Raw genomic sequence first — 15049 nt, 5'->3', positions numbered from 1 at the left:
ATGACAAACAATTCACCAGGAACAATAATAACCTAGTACTTATATGAATTTAACAACAAAGCATCAAAATATTTAAAGCAGAAATACAAGGGAAGGCTGAAAAATGTACAAATATAGTGAGACATTTTAATGTACTTTTCCCCTAAAAAGTATGACAGAGGGAACAAACATAAAACAAAATCAGTAACATATAAAAGATTAAGTGATATAACAAATTTCAATATACAAATATTAGAAAACAAATATTATTTTCAAGTACACATGGAGCATTATAAAATTTGACTTACACTAGGCCACTAAAGTATCAAAGAATCAATATCATAGAAACATATCCTGTGACCAGAATACAATGAAGTTGGAACTCAATAACAAGAAGATTTTTTTTTTAAAAAAAGGAATAAAACAAAATGCATACTTCTGGAAATTTAAAACCATACTTCTAAAGAATTCATAATAGGAGAATAAAACAATGGAAATTGTAATATATTTAGAAATGCAACAATGAAAACCTACATATCAAAAGTTGTGAGATTCCTTTTAAAAAAATGACATCCAGCTAAAATACCTAGAGGTAAATATGACCTTAAGCATATACTCTATATTAGAAAACAAGACAGATCGAAAATGAATCAGCTAAGTGTTCACCTAGAGAAATCAGAAAATGAACAGAGTATACCCCCAAATTGCAGATAGTCAGCAATATAAATAGAAATTAATAAAATAGAAAAAAGTAAAAGTATACTCTTACAAATCAGTATGGAAAAGACAAATAATCCAATAGAAAAATCCACGAGATATAAACAGGCAATCCAAAAATGAGGACATTTTAATGGCTAATAAACATAAAAAATGCTCATACTCACTAGTAATTAGGAAGATGCAAATTAAACAACAATTAGATGTCATTTCCCACCCTTTTGGCTGGCAAAAAAATAAAGTATATTAAAACCAAGTTTCAATAAAAGTTTGAAGAAAAGGGTGGGAATGTAAACTGGAGCAAAGTGCTTGGGAGAGCCAGTTGATGATATTCAGTAAAGTACATTCCCTTCAACCCAGCAATTCTGTTTCTAGGGATATTCTGGTCTCCAAAGAGGTGTGCACCCCTCAGGCACAGGATAATGACCAGAGTGCTAAAAGGAAGTATTAGAATTTAAATTTGTTTTTCTTTACAAGAAAACCAAGTAAACTTGACTAATCTTTAGTAAGCAGATTGATACCGGTGCCCTCCATGGGTCACTCCTGTCAGACATCCTGGATTATGTAGTAAATTAGTTTTTTGGGTAAGGGGCAAGGGGTCTTCCTATTTGGAGGGGTTGTGTGTGTGTTTTCTTTCAGTGCTCCACGGTGTGCTTATTTTTCAGTGTTCTATGCAGTTTACATATGCCCAGATAAATGCATTTACAGATTATGCTATCTGGATTTTCCTAATGCCTCCCAAAGTGAACAAGGGTTTAACAAGATTCCTTCAAAGAAGCAAGATTAAGATTACAAATAATCCTAATGACTCATACACAGGTGAACACTCCAGGTACAAACTCTCAGGTTCGATGAAAATCCAATCAGCATCCAGAGAGAGTCGGCTAGCCAACAGTGAGAAAATCACTGAAATTCAAGAGAAACCCTTGCTCGTAATGAATCCTTGACATTACTGAAGTGTATGCTTAAAAATGGTTAAAATGGTAAATTTTACGTCATGTGCATTTTACCACCATTAAAAATAATATATAAGAAGGGGGAAAGTAATAAAACATATTCAACCACATTATTTTCACTAAGGATTTTTATAAGACAAATAAATATTTGTTATATATTATTTACTTTACTTTTTATCGTTGTCTTTTTGTACATCGTATGATGGACATACTAATTTGATATATTCGCTCACATATTTAATTTATAAATAAATATATACTCATACATTAGGGGTGCATGGTGAAAATATTTTTACTGCTAAGAGTATGTGGCAAAAATATATCTGATGCTCACTGGCCTAGAGAAACTTTCCCAAAGGTGGGCAAGGAGACCTATATAAGAATGGGAATTGAAGCACTGTTCAGAAATCTGGAAAAAAATTAAACGTCCATCATCAGAGGAAAGTATCAACAGAGGAAAGTACCAACTGGGGCATATTCGAGCAATGGAATGCTGTACAGTGGTTTAAATGAATGGACAAGAGCTACATGTATCAACATGGGTAAATATTTTAAACAATCTTAAGTGAAAAGAGAACACACAAAAAAGTGAAAAAAAGCACAAAAAGTCCAACACGCAAAAAACGTTATATATTGTTTATGGATACATACACATGGATGGATACATACATATTTGTAATATGTATTACATATGTAGCAATAAGTACTATGTTTCAAAACATTCAAGAGGAAGATAAACACCAAATCCAGGAATAGTGGTTACCTCTGGGGACAGAGGGAGGAAAATGAGACTGGAGTAAATGTTTCAAGTAGGCTTTATTTCTTTAAAAAAAAAAAAAAGATGGAAGATAGATAAATATAACAAATAGCTCACACCTTTCTTTAAAACAAGATGCTTTGAAACTCATTTCCCTGAGTTTTCCTCCTTGGTGGTGACAACCATGCTCACATCCCTGTGTATTGTTCCAGAGATATGTCATGCACATGCAAGGACATGTGTGTATATGTATTCCCTCCTGCCCATCTTCTTTTCAAATACAAATGGTGGCAAACATTACATATTGTTCTGAGCTTACTTTTGAAACATCATATCTTGAATTTTGTCCCACATCAGTACATAAGGAGTTTCCTCCATTTTTACAGCTGCACAATACTTTCTGCAGCGTTTTTGAGCCAGTCTCCATCCTTTCACTACAATAAACATCACTGCAACGAATATCCTTATAACTATGTCATTCTGCATAGACGTATGCATTATAATAAATTCCTAGAAGTAGAAATGCTGGGTCTTTTCAAATTGCCCTGCAATAAGATTGTACCGATTTACTTCCTGCCCCAACATTTTCCAGTGCCTGTTACCCAATCACAGCTCAATACAGTGTATTGCCAGACTTTTTGACCTGAGAAGCAAATAAGGTATCTTATCACAAGTTTAATTTGAATATTTTTATAATTATAAATGCAACAGCGTCTTTTTGTAGTGTAAAAAGCCATTTTGATTTTTTTCTGTAAGCTGTCATTTGTCTAGTTGTATGAATTCTGTTTTGAACCATGAGCAATTACTTTTGTAACAAAGTAGCCAATGAGGATTTTTTTTTTAATGCAGGGTCTGAAGAGGATTCACTCAGTTTTGTGAGAAGCTTGCCATGCCTTCAAAAAACCTTTGTGAATTGCACTAGTGTCTATTTCCTGATTTTGATATTGTACTTTAGTTTTGTAAGATGTTACCATTGGGGGGAACTGGGTGGAGGTGCACAGGTCTCTGTGCACTATTTTCCCAACGTCCCGTGAGTCTGTAATTATTTCAAAATAAAAAGTAAAAAAATAAAACAAAAAAAACCCCTAACATAATTTAGTACAACTTTTCTGGTTGTGGGGGCACTGCACTGACCTCAAACTATGATTCTTGAGTTATGATGGCTCCCACTTCTCTCAACTGACAAGCCCCCATCTGCAAGACAGCCACTGGGTTAGTAGATACATCTGAGAACTTGAAACAGGGGCAAGTCTTTGGGGGCTGACTCTGGCTTCTGGCTCCATTCCTGTCACATTCTAATTCAGTGAGAACACAGAAGTCATGGGGCGAATATTCACACTATCTTGTATTTCTTCTCAGCTTTATAGTATTCCATGTCCACTCAATTACATTATTATCTCAATGATAATAAGGGTAGAGATCTCTCTCAAAAGGCCCTTTGCAAGGTATACAAGGCTTTCCCTTTCTTTTTGTGGCCATCACCTGAATATCTTCCATCTGAACTCTGTTGCCCAAGCTATACATGATTCTCTGGAGGGCCCCCCCTACCAAAACTTTGCACATAGTTCCCATCTGGATCTGCTCCCTATCTCTTCCAGTCTTTTTGTCTTAAGAACTCTTATTTATTCTTCAAAAAAGTGTAAGCATTGTCTCCCTTAAGAAGACTTTCTGAGTCTCCCATCTCCACAGCTTCCAAACCCACTCCAACAGGCAACGTTAATTTAATCTTCTAGGCATCCTACTGCAACCTCCATTAGCCAAAGCGCCATTATCACATTTATCTCATATGTTATTATTTTTAAACATGTCTGTTCTCACTGGATTTAAGACCCTTTGAGGGCAGAGATTTTGTGACATACATTTTTGTATCTTCAGTGTCTAAGAGCAATGCCATGCTGCAGGTACTCAATATTTAGTGAATGAAGGAGTCAAGCCAGTGACCTGCCAGCCTCCTCTGCAGTTCCGGGAAAGCCATCCCAGGTTCTTGGGTAATTCATTTCAGCCCAGTGTTTTAGAAAGTCAGCTGAGGCGCTGGCTGCTGTGTACCAGCTCTTGCTTCTGGTTAGGCTCTCTGTTGTTGTGTGACTCTGTGTCTCAGTTTCCTTATCTTCAATAAGGGGACAATAAAAGCATCTCCTCACAGGATTGTTGGAAGGTTGCAAGAGACAATGCATCAAACATTTTAGAAACATGGTGCCTGGTATTTTCTCAAGTTCTTTATAATCAACTAAGTAAAATCAATAAAAAATTATCAACAACAAATATTGATTACATATCACTGTTTATTGATTTTATTAATATTCTGTGAAACTATTTCTAATCCTAAATAAGAACATGTAAGAACAGTTTGTGAAATACTTCAATGAAAATGTTTTTGTTTTTCTCTTTTCAGCAATATAGAATTTCTTGGTCCTTTATAAAATTCCTGATTGAGAACAAAATGGATAATTAGGATGTTATCTAATTAATAAATTGATCCACTTTAAAAAAGCTCTTAGCACAGGGCCTGGCAAAAGATAAAGAAGGCGCCTCAAAGATATTCCTGTGTTAAGTGTTGAATGAATGAATGAATGAATGAATGAATGAATGAATGAATGAAATGCCTTGAGGTTGCCTGCGTATTTATTGAGCACCTATTATGTGTCCGGTATTGCGTTAAGTACATCATGCTAAGTGGAGAGAAGCAACTGCAGCACACCTTAGTGGTAGAGAATCAAGGAAGGTTTTCTGAAATTTGAGTTTTGATAGGGGAGGAGTTTGGAAAGGCGAAAGCAACCGCGGGTACTCTGGACAGAGTCAGCAGGTCCCTGCTTGAAAGCTGTGTGCGAGTGGGTGGCTTAGTATCTATCACACAAGGGTGCGCGTAAGGGCAGCTGGACCAAGGGGGTCGAAGCGCTGGAATCGAACTTCAGTTCCAGTACTGTTTAGTTATTAGCCGCGTGACTTTGGCCAAGTTTACTAAACCTGTCAGAACTTCCCCCACTGTAAAAAAGATTCTGTTAAGAACAGTCACCTGCCAGGGTCCCTGAGTGACCACTTGACCGTGCGCATGCCACGATGCACTCTATTCGCAAGGTCAAAAACGCCAAGGGGACTCAGTAGAGTTTCACCCGGCTCAAGCCAGAAGCGTCCCTGCACGGGTTCTCTCTCTGAGCATGCGCAGTTGGCCCGCGGCGCGGCCCGTCAGGCACTGCGGTAGGCGCCCTAGAGGCTGGCAGGACCCTGACCCCAAGATGGCGGCGCCCAGTGAAGTGGACGCGGCTTCCTCGGGCGAAGGCGATGGCGGGGGCAGCGGCTTTGGATCGTGGCTGGACGGACGGTTGGAGGCGCTGGGAGTGGACCGAGCCGTTTACGGCTCCTACATCCTGGGTATTCTGCAGGAGGAGGAGGAAGAAGAGAAGCTGGACGCTCTGCAGAGTATCCTCTCTGCTTTCCTGGTAAGCCCAAACTCATTCCTTTAGCCTCTTGCCAGCCCCTGTCAGTACTTTGTATACCCTTTCCTCTACCCCGTGCCCCAGAAGATTAGTGGTCTCACCTGGGAGAGGAATACTCTTCTGAGCTCTGGGCCGCGGGGGAAGAGAGTTGCTCCCCATCCAGGGTTTTGGGAAGCCGGAATGTTGCAGGCGCATAGAAAGAAAGGGCTTTCCCTTATTTCGGGGGTCAAGACCCTCTCTGATGTCCGTGGGTGAGTATTCTTCCGAAGGCGTTGAAATGTCTAAATGAGAGTTTTATCATAAACGTCTAACGACCAATTTCATTCCCATCCGTTGACAGTGTTCATGGCGGCGGGGGTGGGGAAGGAGGGATGTCTGTGGATGTCTAGGATGTCTGTGGCTTTTAAGAGCAATGTCCAGGGCTGTCCCATGTCTAAAGCCTGCAGGAAGTACCCTCTCGGTTCCTATTTTGGAGGTGGGAGTCCAAAAAGGTAAGTTTGCGGTAGAGGTCTTGTCATGCCGAGGCAGAACAGAAGCAAATATTGTGCTTTATCCTTTATATTATTTAGAAATGCAGTGATCATTGTTGTGTGTGTTGTGGGGGGAGTAGATGTAGGAATAAGAGATCAGTTTTAAAGAAGAGAGATAATCTTGACACTTAGCCTCTTACAGCCAGATTCAGGAATTCAGAAATGAATACTTTGAGCTGTGTCCCCAAATTGTCCACTTTTCCTGATCATTTCTTCTGCCTTCATCTCCACTAACACTAGGGGGAGTTTATTGATTGGGCACATGGTTGAAATATAACACTAGTATAGGTGTCCCAGGACCTACTGGTAAGGGACCCCTTTTTGTCCCAGAGACTGCTCTGGTGAGATTGACCTATATTGGGAAAGCTTTAACACAGCTTGTGATGCAGCTCATAATTTCAGTAGAAATACAACCCAGTGGAATACATTATTTTCTTGGACCCTGACCTTGCAGGTTATAGGGAGAAAGAGTAGGTGGCAAGCAATTTGCATTAGTTTTTATTTCCAACTGAAAAGTTTCTAAATACTCTATGAAAAAAAAGTTTGAAGTAATTTGGGTACCCATCGGTACCAGCTCCCTGATCTAGCTCCCTGATCTATTTTTTTTCATGGTGTCATTATTTGGAGCTGTATGCCTGCTGATAAAGGCAGGCATAAATTTTGCCTTAGACTATTAATAGTTTCCCCCCCCCTTTCTTCCGCCTCCCCCTTCCCCCACTCTGGTTCAATCCATTGTTTCTCAGTCTCATTGTGTAGGACACAGCTCCCTGGCCCATGCTGGTATTATGAGTCTTGGGCTCCATGGCTGAGGGGGTCAGTTGGCTGTTCACAGCAGCTGTTGGCTGCCGGCCGCTCACGCTGGCTGACAGCCGCTCATGCTGGCCACTGGCTGCTCACGGCCGCCCAGCTCCAGGGAGAGCTGTTGTTCACAATCTTAGCGGTAGAGGGCTCAGCTCACTGGCCCATGTGGGAATCAAACTGGCGATCTCGGCGTTAGGAGCACGGTGCTCCAACCACCTGAGCCACCTTGCTGGCCCCTATTAATAGTTTCTTAGCATGAAAATGATCAACCTTGGAGAATGTACTAAGTTGAGTATCTCGGCAGAGGAATATTTCACAGAGGAGGGTTTGGACTCAGGTAACAGATTATTGCTTCAAAAGACGAAGACTGCTCTGAGTTAGTGGGAATCCTTTCCCCTGAAGCTTGCCAGGATGGAGTGGGTGCTCTTGACCGCATGTGTGGTTTCTGGGAATCTCACACAGGATTATTTCTGCAACCAGAGCCTCAGAAGAGAGACATACTCTATTCTGTGGCTCCCAAACCTTCTGGTGATTTCTTCTCTGCATAGGTTTGGTTCAAATTGAGGGCCCTCTCAGGAAATTAATTAGTCTACTTTTCCAACTAGGAAGAAGATTCTCTCCTTAACATCTGCAAGGAGATTGTGGAACGATGGACAGAGACTCAGAATGTTGTTACCAAAGTGAAAAAAGAAGGTAGAGTTGGAGTTTTGATGTCTAACCTCCAGTGCCTTTTCCAACAACCTTTACTTTACAGCTGTCAGGGTGAGAGTTTTTAGTTTTCTCAGTTGGATACTCATTTTCTCTAAGATAATTTAAACTGGCAAACACCCAGCAGCTTACTTTAACTTTTTAACTGAATATTAGTTTCCTTTTCCCCTTTTCTACTTCAGCTGACCACAGTTATTTTCACTGTGGTTTTTCTTTTTTCTTTTTTATCCTTTTCCCACTACCCCTTGTAGAGTTGCATTACAGGTATGGGGTTGGGGGGAGGCGGTCAACTATATTTTCCCACCCCTGATCTTTTTCATATTCTCGTTTCACAACACAAATGATGATTGGTCTTTTCCTTTATTCAGCTAAAGCCTTCACACTTTAAAATGAAAGAGAAGTGAGTGAATATACTTACCATTAGGATGCAGAAAACTCAAATCATGAAAACCAAACATTAATAAAATTTATTCTACACTGATAGTTCTCAGTCTTGGCTGTACGTTAGAGTCACTTGATGTACTTTTAAAAATGCCAGGCCCTGAGCCACACCATGAGCCAATTATATAAACATCTTTGGGGTTGGGGCCCAAGTATTGGTATTATTTTAAATGCTCTCCAAGATGATTCTAATATGCAGCCAGGCAAGAGAACCACTACTTGACACTATTACGTCTTTTCTGGGAGAATGGAGAAATTAATAGTTGATTTTATTTTAAAATAAGCTTAAGATTTCACCTGGTACAGTTAGCAACATGAAAGGGACCAACTTAAGTTGATTCTAGATTCCTTTTTAGGTTTCTGGGTTGAGCGAGGAGACAGTTGCATATTTGGAGGCTTAATTTCCTACAGTTGTAATGCAGTGCTTTTCACTTTTTTTTTTCTTTTAAGAGCAGAACTTCAATATATAAAACAAGTAAAAGCAGAGCTCCTCTGATTGACGATGATACAAGACCTAAAGCCTGGCCTGCATGGTCTTTTCTTGCCTTTCTCATTGGCCCTCGAGGTACCTCCTTTGAACCCCAGGGCTCTAAGGAGTCAGCAGATGCCATTTCTTTTACTTCGAGCACTGTCTAGGTGGACTAGTGATATGGTGAGCTTGTTTTTTCTCATACAACCTTGTTGTCCCTCCCTCCCCTTCTACCACCTCCCAGATGAGGTACAGGCCATTGCCACTTTAATTGAGAAACAGGCACAGATAGTGGTGAAGCCCAAGATGGTGTCAGAAGAGGAGAAGCAGAGAAAAGCTGCCCTCCTGGCCCAGTATGCTGATGTGACAGATGAAGAATATCCTTTTCAGAGTCTTAGCACCATTCCCAGAGGCTCCAGCCAGAAGGGTTTACTGCTTTACAATGAGCTTTGATTTTCTCCTCTAAAACGGCAGTGATCTGTGGCCCTTCATGGGTGTGAGGACTAATGTTGGAATAGTTGATACTAGACTAACATTTTCAACATGTTTGAGTAATCAGAATGCTCCTGAAAACTTAAGTGTAAAACAAACAATGCCCTAGTAATGGACCATCTATATTGTTTTCAGAAAATAAGATATAGCTGTGATTCTTTACCATTCTATGCTGTACCGTGTTGTGTACAATGTCTTTATCTTCTTTCTCAGTTGATAAAGAACTGAGGCACTAAGAGATGAGTGGGTGATCAGAGACATTCATAGAATTAGTGGCAAAATCAGAACTAGAACCTCGATATTTTGGGGTGAAGGATTCCCAAATTTGAAGCAGTTTCATTTGAATCTTTCTTTCTTTTTTTTTTTTTTTTTAATACTCCGGTGACCACATAATTGAAAGTGAGACTGGACCCCCAAGCAACACCAGAAATCTGGAATTTGAGTGAGGACTGCGTAAAAAGAAAAGTGTTGCTGGTAGAAGTAGGTTTAGTTCCCTGTGACGTTGATGTTTCTTTAGGAAATGCTTCGTTTACTGAGCCCACTTGAATGGAGTGGACATCATACCAGAAATGTCAGCTGTCTAAGCACTAGTTTAGGAAAGAATTCTTAGGTTCTTTTGAACCAACTTCTCTTATAGTTTTCGAAACCTCATGATTTTTTTTGCCAGGGTTGGCATAGCTGTGGTTCCAATTACAAAATCTCATTTCTCAGGCTAGAAAAGAGTATGTTAAGCAGTGGTTCTCTGGGGGACTTGTAGAAACACAGATTGCCAGGCTCTACCTCCCAGAGTTTCTGATTTATTAGGTCCAGGGTGACGCCCAAGAATGTGCATTTCTAGTAAGTTTCCAGGGAGTTCTGGGAACCACACTTTGAGAACCACTGTTTCACAGGTCATTTCACCGTCCCCTGGCTTCCAGGTAATGTGGCAGTCCACCCAGACCAGCTTGAGTTTCTTTTCAGCCTCCAAAGAGAAAAGGGTTTTACAGAAGCTCTGAACAGTCTTCCTCCAGTTGAGACTTCTAAAGATGATTCTTGGGTTTACTACCGCGCCCCTGGCAGAGTCCTTCCATTCACTGTGCTTGTCTGACCCATCAGTTTAGTGAATGTTTTCTGATGCTGGGTTGGGATGTGCTAACCTTTGTTTTTCATCTGACGTTCCTTAACGTCACTCACCGAAGCAGATGAGAAGGATGATTCAGGGGCCACCACTCTGAACATTGGTTCTCACAAGTGTATCCTTCTCTGTGTCCTTCCCCATGTGTTTCTCCGTAGAATCCTCTTCAGGATCTCTTTTTACTTTGCTGTCGTTGCTGGGGGCTCCCTGTACTTCCAGGAACTCATGTCAGGCCAGTGTTGTGAGCCCCATTTCTAGGACAGCCCTAAGTGGTCAATTTAGCAAGAACTTTCCCCAAAGAAAGCATATTAACATGTATTGTGAAAGGGTTAGCTTAGAGGAAGGATTGCTCAGGGAAGTAGGAATCTGTATTCTCCGTGGATAGCCCTGGCTTTCCCAGCACTGTGGAAGCAATTAAAATAATATTACAGTTTTGGTCTTTGTCCTCAAAAACCTTATAATTTGTTGGAAAGAGAACACAAACACCAAATATTTTGAAGCTAAAAATATGGACAGATTGAAACATGTGCTGAGCAAAGTCACTTATGAGAAGCTTCCCAGAGAAAGTGGATTTAGAAATCCACCTTCATAAAGGTGAGAAGTGTGGTAGATTATCAGAGAAGAGGGATGGTAATTTTAGGGAGACATCGTTATTTTTAAAGCACTGAAGCAGAAATAAGATGTTTTAAGAGTAGAGAGGAGCTTAACAGGTTGTTTTTAAAGTTGTAAGAGATGAAGGGTAAAGTTTTTGGCTAGGTAGTTTTCTAACTGGCTAAACTTATTATTTTATATCTTTTATAAATTCAGAGTTTGTGTTTGTTAGAACATGGTTTTCACTTAAGCTTTAGTGGTGTAGGAAAACAAATTGAAATAAAGTTTAGTAATGCTAAACAACTTATTTTACTCTTCAGGCATTTTAACTGTGCCTATTACATAAAAGTTTTGCCAGTTATATTAATATTCTATTCACTAAAACTAGCTTAGATACTCCAACAATAGTCTGACATTGAATGATGTAAGCACTTATTCTAGAATGAAATTTCATTTTCATAAAATGTTTAGATAAGTCTGAATGAGATTTTTATCCTGGGGGTTAGTTTTAAACTTTTGTAATGGTACTTTTAGGATTTCCCATCAGACCAAGGATAAGCGTTAAGGATTTGAAAAAAACACACAAAACAAACTAGGAGTAGGTAGAGAGTATTCAACACTCAGCACGTAGAGGGGACAGCAAGAATGAGGAAAGAGAGCAGTAGCTGGGACCTGGGTGACCTCTGCCCTCATCCCTTAACTCACTGTAGCTCTGTTCCGAAACACCAATGTGGAAGATGTCCTCAATGCCAGAAAGCTGGAGCGAGACTCGCTTCGGGATGAGTCCCAAAGGAAGAAGGAACAGGACAAGCTGCAGCGGGAGAAGGACAAACTAGCCAAGCAGGAGCGCAAGGAAAAGGAAAAGAAAAGGACTCAAAGAGGGGAGCGAAAGCGATAACCTCAGTCTACCCTATCCTTTCTCCTCATGAACTGATCAAAAGGAGAGCTGGTTGTGCACATGCATTATTTAAGAGAAATGAGAGAACATTGCAGAATGATTTCCCGAGGCATTTACACTTTTGTTTACATGGTCAAAAGGAAAATGACAAACATTTCTAATTACAGACTGTGCCATGTCTCTTGTGGTGTGGGTAATCAGGTTATTGTTGATGCCTGTTCCAAAGATCTGGAATGGGGGCAACCTTTATATTTCAGTATGAAATCCTGTGCAACTTTTGGCCACTTTCAAAAGTCTTCCCTCACCTTCAATAAACAGCAGGAATATTCAGAAAGCTAAGTTACAGTTTCTATCCTAAAGGAGCAGAATCATGACCACTCCTTCCCTGAAATGAAATGTGGAAGTGTAAATTGCTTCAGAAGTAATACTTACCCCTAAATGTGTTATTTTACAGCTGGAATAGAAAGCTGATGGAGAGCCCTACCTGGATCCAGATTTTATGTTACATGGCAACAAACTAGGAAAATGAGAAGAAATTATTTGACGGATGTTCTAGATTTGAGAAAAAAAAATTTTTTTTAAAGTTCAGCTTACGGGAGGAAAAGAAGTATCTTTTTAAGTGGAGATAGTTACATTTTTCCTCATCTAGGTTGTGAGTTTAAGGATGTGTGTCAGTATTGTGTGCAAGGGTATCATTGTTAGCTAGATTCATTTTTTGTAATCATGAATCCTCGATTACTAGTGGAGATTTTAATGCTGGTTGGCCTTAAAGCATAAAGACCTGATATAGAAGTATAAAGACCTGATAATTACAAGTTTAGAGAAACTAGAGGAACCACCCTTTTAAGGAAGAAACACTGGAAATCTCTGCTAACACAAAGATATTTAAGAGTGTACATAGTAGGTGCGCAACAATATAATTGACTAAGTGAATGGGAAAATTGCTTGGGAGAGTCAAAATGAGCAGGAACTCTCCATTTCTACTTTCTGTCACATTCAATTTTAAATAAGGCCTTTCTCTACTTTAGGCAACAGTCTTTCAAGAAGCCTACAGAGAGCAATTTCTCTGACAAGACAAAGTAGATACTTTATACCAGGGGTCAGCAAATTACTGCCTGCAAGTCACATTTGGCTCAGTCTGTTTTTGTATGGTGCAAGCTAACAATGGATTTTACATTTTTAAAGGGTTGTGAAAGAAAGAATATGACAAAGACCTTATGTTGCTTATAAAGCCTAAAACATTTACTAGCTGGCCCTTCAGAGAAAAAGCTTGCCGACCTCTGTTTTATACCATTAGAGATTTTACCTTTGTGCAGAAGGTAAAAAGAAGCATGGTTAAGGAAAAGATGTGTTATCTCTGTCAACACTCCTATAACCGTGGCATTGCAAAAAATTTTTTAAAACCACCTTTTTAAAAAATAAACTTTATTTAAATCAGTGTCTTCTGATTTATTCTGATTCCTTCCAGTTATCCATAGAAGTGAATTGTGTGTGGACAGTTTCTTAGGAATGTGTTAAATTTTACTTTATGCTTTGTTTTGATTAGCCATAATCTCTTTTACTAGTAGAACCTCTTCCTGAAATCTATAAATTCTCTGCCTGTGAGGTTGGGTATTAGGAGATCAGAAAGATTACCTTGTTTTTCGCGAAGTCAGTAAATTTGCTTTGAAGTTCCTTGAAGTACTGTTGGAGTCTTACTTAGTTCTTTATGTGGCAGTGGCAACAGGCTGTCGCTATGATAGTGTATGAGAAAGCCTATTTTAATTTAGTAACCCCTGATTTTGGATTTTTGTTCTCTTATTTGGGTCTTTGAAGCAGTCAGGTTATATCCATGGACCTCTGAAGGGTACTTACTTCAATCTGCGTTAACAGTAGTCAATTCTTCTGGGACTCTGTCATGTATGTTGTAGTTAAGTGTACACTTGAACTAATGCTTAAACAGAAAAAAAGGATCAACTCATTAGGTAACTTAGGTGCTAATAAATCCTTTACATCTAAAATGTTCAGTATTGCAAAGGGCAAATTTTAAACAACCACATCATCTATGGTATGATGACTTTAGGCCAAATTGGAATTTCAGTCATAATATTATTCATTGCTTTATTCATAACATTATTTAACTCTAAAACTTTATAGTAAAAGGTCATTCGAGTAGAAAGGACACTGATATATTTCAAGGTAATTTTCAACCACGTTTACATAAAGTGCTTTTACTATTAAAAAAATTGGGAGTATGCCAAATTCTTTTGGATTAGAAATGATGAGAGCAGTAGTTTTATCAGTTCTACAAATCTTGTGTGATGTTAATTTTATAATGTTTTTATGTAATTCAGAAATACGAGTACATAAGAAACCATCCATTAGAAGGTATACCATAGAAAAGGACAACTAACCAATTTGAGAATTATCTACAGGGTGATGTGATTAACAAAATTTCAAGGAATTTTTGTGTTTGATTTTTGTTAATGGACTAGTGTTTCATTTCTGAATTTTCATCCTGGTTTGCCTGGATTAGCATAAAGGCAGAGCAAAAATTTCATCTTTGAAGGAGGTAGGGTTAGATCCAAGCATATCTGAATGGCATTGATTTACCAACATTATTACTTACATGTTAATAGTAATGAAATTTAAAACTTAGCACCAGTTCTTATCAGTTACGTGAAATTTGACTGGCTTTCTAACATGAATGAATCTTAAGGTTAGAAATAATACAAACAGGCAAAAAATGGAAAACAAATATTTTCAACAAAGTAATTTATTTTTTTCCTGAGAGACTAAATTCAGTACAATATTTGTTTTCATAACATCCAACATGTCTATGTCAAACTTAACCACTTTCTATGCAGTGACTGGTGGGGTGATCTATTTTATTTGACTACCCTCAATGTAATTCATTTGGGTAGTTCTAAGGTATCAGTGATCAAAATGTTTCTCCCTACAGTTACTCCTGCATTCTCAATCAGTTTCTTCTGCACATCATCTAAAGAAAATTTATGTGGTGTGATTAAACTTTTTTTTTTAATACCAGGATTTCTAAAACTAGGAAAAACACCAACATTTAAAACATCAGTGTTTCTAGTCAAGGATAGTTCAAATAAATTTCATCAGTACATTATATTATAGTTTAACTCATGCTAGAAATGTTAAAACCCAAGATCTTCT

General features: G+C 38.9%; 1 protein-coding gene across 2 annotated transcripts; it reads left to right on the top strand.

The window, feature by feature from the left end:
- Window positions 1–5622: 5622 nt before the first annotated feature.
- On the top strand, window positions 5623–13325 carry CCDC43 (coiled-coil domain containing 43). Of its 2 annotated transcripts, none has more exons than XM_081028883.1 (5): window positions 5623–5846; window positions 7780–7867; window positions 9037–9169; window positions 10458–10516; window positions 11700–13325. In XM_081028883.1, exons 1-5 carry the CDS (start codon window positions 5643–5645, stop codon window positions 11885–11887), a joined length of 672 nt encoding a protein of 223 aa, XP_080885009.1. In that variant the 5' UTR covers window positions 5623–5642; the 3' UTR covers window positions 11888–13325. The 2 variants fall into 2 exon arrangements, with proteins under 2 accessions (XP_080885009.1, XP_080885010.1); XM_081028884.1 differs by having other exon boundaries at window positions 5629–5846; window positions 7780–7936.
- Window positions 13326–15049: the final 1724 nt, after the last annotated feature.

Source organism: Rhinolophus hipposideros (genome assembly GCF_964194185.1).
Source record: "Rhinolophus hipposideros genome assembly, chromosome: 20".
NCBI lineage: Eukaryota > Metazoa > Chordata > Mammalia > Chiroptera > Rhinolophidae > Rhinolophus > Rhinolophus hipposideros.
Note: the sequence above shows the minus strand (reverse complement) of the source record. Positions and strands in the feature narration are given on the sequence as shown.

Excerpts from the sequence above, each read along its gene's own strand:
- CCDC43 (XM_081028884.1), top strand. The coding sequence starts at position 5,643 with ATGGCGGCGCCCAGTGAAGTGGACGCGGCTTCCTCGGGCGAAGGCGAT. Across the intron at positions 7,937-9,036 it reads TTTACTTTACAGCTGTCAGG|ATGAGGTACAGGCCATTGCC; the intron begins GTGAGAGTTTTT and ends ACCACCTCCCAG. Across the intron at positions 9,170-10,457 it reads GCTGATGTGACAGATGAAGA|CGAAGCAGATGAGAAGGATG; the intron begins ATATCCTTTTCA and ends AACGTCACTCAC.